The following is an 8,627-nucleotide window of genomic DNA, read 5'->3' on the forward strand; positions in this document are numbered from 1 at the left end:
TTAAAAGGAATAAATGAAATGCTCCACTTTATTAAGAAACCAAAAATACAAAACTGAAGAGTTCAAGGCTTCATGTACTCAAACACTACTGAAAAATGGTATCTCAGTTTTGTTTACTAGCAGTACTAATATTGACCAAGATTAATCTCTACAAGATAGTGTTAAAGTTGACATTTTCCACCATTTGTGCTGTAATAAGCTAAGAGTTTCAAATTAAGAACTTGGTGCAGTTACAGTTAAGTCTAGATATTTATATAAATGATGCTTTAGTTAATATGCTGTTTTGTAGCCAAGAAGAGCTTCTCAGCTCTAACTGTAGCTGTTCTCTAGTTAGTGAATTTTGAGATGCTTGTTTGATCAGCTCTAGCCCTACTGAACAATGTTCCATGCAAAGATACAGCTTTTAAGTCACCTAAGAGACCTAGATGCCATGTTTCTGGGTACTAAAAATGCAGAGCTCCATGAAGGCATACTGTAGAACATACTCAAAGGTTAGGAGTTGAGAGACTGTAACCAATGGTAGCATAAGCAAGCTGAACTATACTTTTCTCTCTGCACCCTGCAGACCACATACTCATGTCATAGGAACGCTGATCCAGTCACACTTACCAGTCAAGTGTCCACAGCTCATTTTTACCTGAAAGGTAGTTCAGCTTTACTCAGGTGCTTTAGTTACGCTTCAGGAAATTAAGGGAAGGTTAACTGTTAGCTCTGATTTAGCAAGAGGAGCATAACATGAGAAGCAGGAGGGAAGAAAAGAGAAGTGCAGTAGCCAACCAAGTACTAGCTTCAATTGAAGAACAAAAGGTGTTCTGAAGAGTTTTCTTAATGCATGAAAGTTCACTTGCTTAGAGATACTTGAAATACAACTTTATTATCTAAACAAAAAAGAATGGGAATGACAGGAACAAGATTTACCACTTAACACTCTGATGTGACTGCAGCAGTCTTATATTTGAAACTCAAAAGGGGAAGTAATTGCAGTCCAAAAAACAGCTAAATATGCAGGTCCAAAATATGAAGTTTTGTGTTTGGTTTTTTTCACTTAGTTTTGTTTTAAACTGCCACATTCACTCCGAAGCCCATTCATCTCTTTCAGCATCCCAAAGATTAAGCACATGTTCTGCTCAGCTAGATAATAAAGTGGCAAACACGCTGCACCACTGACATCACAGGACAGTTGCCTATAAAACTAGACTTCTGACGCTGGGCTCCAGCTTCATCCCTCACAGGTCATCATCTTCATCTGGCAGTGCAGTGGTTTGAGCAATCTGGAACACAGAAGTTACACTCAAAAACTGCTCTTCAATTATTTCCCCCAGCAGCCCCCAAACACTGGTTACAAGACATGTAGCTGCCCTCTGTGTCCTTGCACTTACTTGTAAGTCCTGCTCATACTGTGCTGCCAGTGCTGGGTCCATAACAACTTCAGGTGGTGCAAGAGCAGGCATGGCAACAAACTCCAAGTTGGGATCTCCAATTAGCTTTCTGGCAAGCCAGAGGAAAGGCTTCTCAAAGTTGTAGTTACTCTTAGCTGAAATGTCATAATACTGAAAGAAAAAGTGTATGCATCAAAAATTAAAGACACCTGATACTTAGGGCATACCAAGATTAACCTACATAATACAACCAGCTCTGCTTTTATCTCAGTGTTCTTTGACTGTGACTTCTGTTCAACCTTTCAGAAAGTTACAACCCAAGTATCTAGAAATGCCTGTTTTCTGCAAACAGGCAGAAACTGGTAATGGAAAAGTTATCCCACCTGACCAAAGATTATCTTTTTCCTGTGACTTGATCCACTCTAGTTTCAATTCTGTGAAATCTGCTAATTCCGATTAACAAAAACCAAATACACAAGCTCCTGAAGACCTTACAGCTTCTGCTCAAGACCAGTGATGATCATATTCACTATCATTACCTCCCCCTTCCCTGAAGTTAGGTTCAGGCAACAGCAGGATGTAAAGTTGAAACATTACAGCCTGCAGTGACCAAGGCAGAATAATACTTCATCACTACACAGAACCCAACTCCAGTCAGACCCAACAAATTTGAGCACTGTAACTCACACCAACGTACCTGGAGATTCTTCTTCCTATGGAAGACAATGGATTTTGCCTTGACTTTTCTGTCCTTAATATCCACTTTGTTGCCACACAGCACTATAGGGATGTTTTCACATACTCGTACCAGATCTCTGTGCCAATTAGGTACGTTCTTGTAAGTAACTCTTGATGTTACATCAAACATTATGATGGCACACTGAGCTGCAAGAAAAGAACAGTCAAGAGTTACATCCGGAGAGTCAGCACTTCCTCCTCATATGAAAGAAAGATATACCTATAGAAATTCCACAGTAGGGTTAAGCATTTGCATTAACTTTACCCTCTCAGCTTTGTAACTCTGAGAGCCCACGTTCTGTTAACAAGCTCAACACACAAGTCCACAGAACTCAGCCCATGATCATGTCATCTCACATCTTGAATGCCCTCTTAAATACCAGCTAGCTTCATCAATGCATCTGTCCAGTGACTAACGTGGCACTGCATGGTATGAGAACATGCAAGGACTACAATAGTCAACTTGTATTTACATAATAGTAAAATAGGTCCTAATTAATTTGTACCAAAATCTCAGACATCCTGTTGAGACTTCCAAACAGGTGAAGTAGTCAACATCTCAGGATGCCCTCATCTAGCAGTTTTTCAGAGAACAAGGGGGCTTGACTGAGACTTCTAAAGGAAAATGAACATCAAACTCTGGTAATCCCTTGCAAAATTTAAGGATATGCAAGTGACTGAAGTACTGACAACAGAGCTCAGGCAAGCACAACAGACATTATCAGTACTCCTTCTAAAAGACGGCTAGACCTTGGCATGGAGATGTACAACTTAATCTTACCTAAAATTTAAGTTTGTGTGTTGCTAGTCCTTGCCTTAGCACTGTACGTTAATAAAGCTCTAAGTTTCCAGTAACTGAAGAATACTTTCACCTCTTACCAAAAAGCTGCTGATAAAATTCAGTGGTTAAGGCACCCCACTACTCTTCATTAATACCAAGTCTGCCATACCACACTGACACACTCTTCAGACATTCCTACATTCGTGCAAGTTACCTAGCAAAAATCATACTTATGAGCAGAGCCTGAAGACCCAGAAACCAGCTCATCACTGCAAGCCATACTGACAGCTTTCAGTGACCAACACAACTAAATCACTGAACTGTAAGAGGTAGAGAACACTCCCACATACACACATCTTACCTTGGATATAATAGCCATCTCGCAGGCCACCGAATTTCTCTTGGCCAGCTGTGTCCCATACATTAAATTTAATAGGGCCTCTGTTAGTATGGAACACCAGAGGATGAACTTCAACACCCAGCGTTGCTATAAAAGAAAGAGTGGATTTAGCAAGTTGTGAATTGCACTTCTATTAACATATTAGATCTCTTATTTGTTCACACATACCTACATACTTCTTTTCAAATTCACCAGTCAAATGACGTTTTACAAATGTTGTTTTACCAGTGCCACCATCACCAACCAGGACAAGCTGTTGATAAAGAAAGAAAGAGTCAGAGCAATACACTTGTGGAAACATTTCGTGCTCATTTTTGTAGTAGTAATTCTTATTAACACCAAGTCCAACCAGGTGCTATAAAAAACTCCCACGAAATAACAAATTGGATCCAAGTACAGCAAGTTAAGTCCATCATTCTGTAACTCTAGTCAGACTTAACTGATTCTCACAGCTGAAAACTAAACTCCAAACAACTGACCTAAAAATATTTGGGTTTTTTTCAAATTGAAGGTAACAATTTAGAGGAACTCATTTAAACACACAAACTGGAGAAATCCACAGTAATCCCAGAATTTAAACAAGAAGCCTGCCCTACTAACATCTAGAATAATGGAGTATTCTAAGGAATAGAAGTAACAGCCTTTCATGAGGCCATCTCACAGCCCTGTAGCTATTAAAAAGAAAAAGCCCCCAAACCAACCACCAGAACATTCCATTTCCTAACATTTAAAGTTTCCTTTCCTAAACAACACATGGCAGAAAACAGGCTGTTTTAATTAATTCCAAACACTTTTTGCTGTTAACTTCACTTCTAGAAGTTTCAAAATCATTCTATATGCAACACATCAGTAAAATTTATTACACTAAACTACAGGTAGCATCAGATCAACGCGGTGCAACAGGATCTTTTTGTGCGAGTTATGTACCCTACTTATAGCAAACTAACTGGACATATAAGGAAAAATCAGCATTTCAGAAATTACACCCACCATCCACGTCGGCACTCAAAAGTCACTCTTAGTACTCCCCTACCGAAGAGGAAAAGGACCCCACACCTCAAGCCAGTCTCTTACCTTAAACTGCACTTGGGGCTCTCCTTGGGCGGCCATGCTGGGTCTGCAGGGGAAATGGAAGCATGTGAGCTCACAACAGGCGAGCCGATTCAAGGCCGAGGCGGAAGAGGCCGGGCGCCTTTTCTCAGTTCCCACATCGCCTCCTCAGGCGCGTGCTCTGCGCGCCACTCGGCGCGGCCGGCGAAGCGGCCGAGGCTCGGCCCACGCCGCCGCTCCCCCCCCACCCCCCCCCGCCGCCCTCCTCTCCGGCATTACAGCGCGCGTGGTCCCGGGCCCATTCATGGGGCAGGAAACGCCCCCACGTCTCCCCGCATGCGGCGGGAGTGCGCGCGGTAATGGCGGCGGCACCTCCCCGCCCACCCCCGAAGCCCCGTAACGGTAGGCTGCCGCCGCACCCCTTTAGCTCTCGGGCTTGCAAAAAGGAGAGGCTGAGCCGCGGCCTGCGAAGGGCACCACGGCGACAACGGACCACGGCCTCGCTCCGCAGAGAGCCCTCCCCAACCTGCCCCGGATCCCGTCCCTCACTGGGACCTGCCTTCTGATCGGGAAAGCCCAGAAGCGAGTGTTCTGGGGCTCCCGAGCGGGGCCTTCCCCTGGCCGGGCCTCAGCAACCCCCCCCAGCCCCCACCAGAAGGCCTAACGCGCTCTCCCCGCCATGAGCCACCATGACTGAGCAGCGCGCGCGCCGCCTCCCCTCCCCCCTGCAGGCTGGGGCCGTTGGAGGCCCCGCTCCAACCCTCCTCCCGCCTTTTTATCTGGGACGGAGCGGAGCGCGGCTCCCAGCCTCATCCCCCTCCCGCTCCGCGGGGAGAAGGGGCACCGCTCACCTCAGGTATCCCAGCCACAACGCCCGCCCGAGGCCCAGCCTCACTACAACCCAACCTTATCGCCTATCCCCCGCTTCAAGGCGGCAGTTAACGGTGACCGCCATCCCCACCGCTCACCCCTCTCACAAACGGCCACGCTTCCCCTCCACCCGCTCCCAGAAAGAGAAGGAATAGGAAAACGTCCCGGCCTCGTTACCTTTCGCGAGGCTTCTCTCCGCGTCGCTCTCCTCAGTGACTGGGCGCTGGGAAGATGGCGGAAGCGCGGTTCAAATACCCGGAGAGCGACGCCGCGCGGCCGCAGGGAGGGGGAGGCGCCTGCCGTCACGTGGGAGGGGGCGGGCGGGCGGGAGCGGGCTGGGCGCGCGGCTGCTCTGGGCGCGGCGGCCTGCGGGTCCTGAGCGGCGGGCGGACGGGCCCGGCCTCCCCGCGGGTGACGGCGGCCTGCCAGCCTTCAGCCCGCTCGATGAAGGCAGCCGCTAACGTCGCGGTGTGGGCAAGGAGGGCGCGCACGCTCGCTGAACTGCCTCCCGCCCGGCTGTTAGACACCGCCCGGGTTCGAGGTAGCCCGAGGTGTGCTGTGGGGTGCGGCTGAGCTGCGAGGGGGTATCAGTTTGGTCATTGAAATCGCGTCAGGAAGAGTTTCAGTCACCTGGGGTGACTTGCTGTGGACAGAGGCCTACAAGGTGCTAGGAAAAACTCCCCATGAAAGAACTGGCTGTACTCGGGCCCGATTTGTTCAGCCCGTCGTTCGGTAGCTCCAGCCAGGCTTACCTGGTCCCCACCACTGAAGGCCACAGGGCACCGTGAGCTGCTCCTACCACACCCCAAGTGCCTGGATTAAGACTATTTGGGGGTTTTCTAATTGAGTATAATTAGTATTTACACCAAGTCCTACAAGGTGCTATAAAAAACTCCCCATGAAATAGCTTTCTGTTCTAGGATCCAGTTATTAAGTCAATCGTTCTGTAACTCTAGTCAGACTTACCTGGTCCCCACAGCTGAAAGCTCCAGTGCACTGTGAATAGGCTTCTGCTGAACTCCAGGTGACTGAACTGAGAATATTTGGAGCTTTTTCAAATTTAATATGACAGTATTTAGAGGGGAACTCATTTAAGCACACAAAGTGCCTTGGAGCACCTTTTACACTGTGCCCACCATGGTTTAATAAAGTCTTTACAAGCAGCAAGAGAATTTAACTGAACAGCTTTCAGGCTGTGCTCACAGGGACTTTCCTTCTACCTTAAGACATTGTGAGTTCGTACAACCTGAGTGGCTAGGGAGGGCATTGATGGAAACTTCTTTGGGAAGCCCTGCATTTGGACTAAGTTCTCTAAGCTCACAAGGCCAAATTTCAGTTGAACCAAGTTGTTCAAAAACAGACTTTCCAATAGCATGTTTCACATAGATCTATAAATATCAAGCTCCTGGGTTCACACTGACGTTTAAGGTCTCTTGATTTTTACTCCAGTATACCTAAACAAATTTCATGTGGTCTATGTAGTGCCCCATGATCTAGACTGTGTGGGTTGGGGTTTTTTTAGTATCTCTGTATTTAATCAACATAGAAAATATTTCGTGTCTGGTGATGTATACAGAAAGCTCATTTCTTGTTCATTTTCTACAGACACAGGCTATGTTTGCAGAAAGCTTTAGAAGAGAGGTTGCGTTCTGCTGTAGTTCGGGCTTGTTTGGTAGTGTAAAGCCAGTCCAAATGTTGCATAAGACTTTCTTTGTTGGAAAAATCACTGGCTTGTTGAACTTGCTTTCCCTTTTTTGGGCGAGTTGTGTTTGTGTGTTTTTTAGTATTTTTGCTGATCACCTCTAGGTGTCAGAAAGGATATTTTTTAGAAGATGTAACTCAAATTAATTTTTTCCTCAGCACGATGCTATCTTTATAAAACCCTTGTGAATCCCACCTCTCTTCTTGATAAATAGGCATGCATTATATAAATAGTAGCCACATTACTGAAGTTTGGCAGTTTTTAAGAACATAAACACTTCCAGCAGAAAAAAAATCAATCTGTAACTATGAAATGCTCAGTGTACTTCAGAAACTTCTCAGTATTGTTACAACTACATCAGTAAAACTGTATTTCCCCCTGCAAACTAAATGGTAATACTATCTAATTCTTTAATTTGGAATAATTAAGATAGACATCTAATTAAAAAGTCTCCTATCACAGCTTTTGAGTTACTCACAAATATTTGTTTTGTTGTAATGAAGATAAATTCCTCAGTGGAATCCTAAATTTAATAATCGTTTTTATCATCATGTATCACTAAGGGTTCAGTTCAGAGGAGCTACAAAAGGTCTTCTCCAGATAGCCCCATTCTGCAAAGGCATGGAAACACTTCCAAGCACTCAGCAGCACTGTTAGGTCACTATCTAAAAGATTAGAATCTAAGGTATCGCTAGATAATCAGCAGAATGAGGACTTCTTTTAAAAGATGCTTTTCCTTTCCTGGATCTTGACTCAGGTCACCTGTGAACAAACTTAGGGACTCGCTGACACAGATAAATGCAGAAAACAAAAGGTGGTGACTAAGTCCATGAGGAATGATACAGAAGGTAGTCCTGGAGATAATCAGTCACAGAGCTAAACAGCCTGTTGGAATGTAACTGCTCCATTAGCAGGAAGCAAAATCATTCCGTAAACTGTAAAGGAAGGCAGGGAAGCAATGAAAAGGAACATAATTTACTTCCCAGTTAAAGCAGCAATTGCGGAAATGGCTCTGGAATATGTGCTGGAGGGGGAATGGAGGTCTGGACGGTGGTGTTCAAGGCAACACAGGAAACTACACTGCAAGGTTTGAAGAGGAAGTTAGTCACTTTCAGCATGGATAGGTAAAAAGGATCACACAGCAGCAAACCAGAATCAAAATACATATTAAAAAGACAAACTTTATTATTTTTTTCCACATCTTCCATTAGGAGACCACACTCCTGGAAGATAAGCATTTCCTAGGTCAGTGATGAAGGGCAGAGGTAGATTTAACAAAAAGTCAGCAATTTACTGCCATTAAAGCCACTTACATTGCTAGTTCAGGATCTTTAAAATCCATATCCAGCACGGGAATAAAACTTTGGATACATGAGCAAAACAATGGGTTCGATTATTATCCTCTGTATCCAAAAGTAACAATCCTTTCATTTACAGCTGCCGGACACAGAGTTACAGAACATACAAAAGGTAATGTCTGTATGTGACAGGACTGAGACACTAATTACAGGTAATTGACTATAGTCCAGTAGTACTTTTTAGCAAGCCCCTCAGGACACCGAGGTCTTTCAGCCTTCCATGTGTGTCTCCTAGAAGCCCCCAGGCCTGTAAAGCAGACCTGTAACTGTACAGGTTGAGGACTGGGGCTGAGTTTGGTTGTTTTACTAGAGCCCTAAACGCCACTAACAGGTGACAGGTTTCAGTGAC

At 45.1% G+C, this 8,627-nt stretch overlaps 1 protein-coding gene across 1 annotated transcript; it reads right to left on the bottom strand.

The window, feature by feature from the left end:
* Window positions 1–855: 855 nt before the first annotated feature.
* On the bottom strand, window positions 856–5,477 carry RAN (RAN, member RAS oncogene family). Its single transcript, XM_084272232.1, has 7 exons — window positions 5,396–5,477; window positions 4,373–4,415; window positions 3,467–3,551; window positions 3,260–3,385; window positions 2,077–2,264; window positions 1,380–1,550; window positions 856–1,271 (listed from the first exon to the last, which is right to left on the bottom strand). Exons 2-7 carry the CDS (start codon window positions 4,406–4,408, stop codon window positions 1,227–1,229), a joined length of 651 nt encoding a protein of 216 aa, XP_084128358.1. The 5' UTR covers window positions 4,409–4,415; window positions 5,396–5,477; the 3' UTR covers window positions 856–1,226.
* Window positions 5,478–8,627: the final 3,150 nt, after the last annotated feature.

Source organism: Gallinula chloropus (genome assembly GCF_964237585.1).
Source record: "Gallinula chloropus genome assembly, chromosome: 17".
NCBI lineage: Eukaryota > Metazoa > Chordata > Aves > Gruiformes > Rallidae > Gallinula > Gallinula chloropus.

Excerpts from the sequence above, each read along its gene's own strand:
- RAN (XM_084272232.1), bottom strand. The coding sequence starts at position 4,408 with ATGGCCGCCCAAGGAGAGCCCCAAGTGCAGTTTAAG. Across the intron at positions 1,551-2,076 it reads ATAGGAAGAAGAATCTCCAG|TATTATGACATTTCAGCTAA; the intron begins GTACGTTGGTGT and ends TTTTTCTTTCAG. Across the intron at positions 1,272-1,379 it reads AGTATGAGCAGGACTTACAA|ATTGCTCAAACCACTGCACT; the intron begins GTAAGTGCAAGG and ends TCTGTGTTCCAG.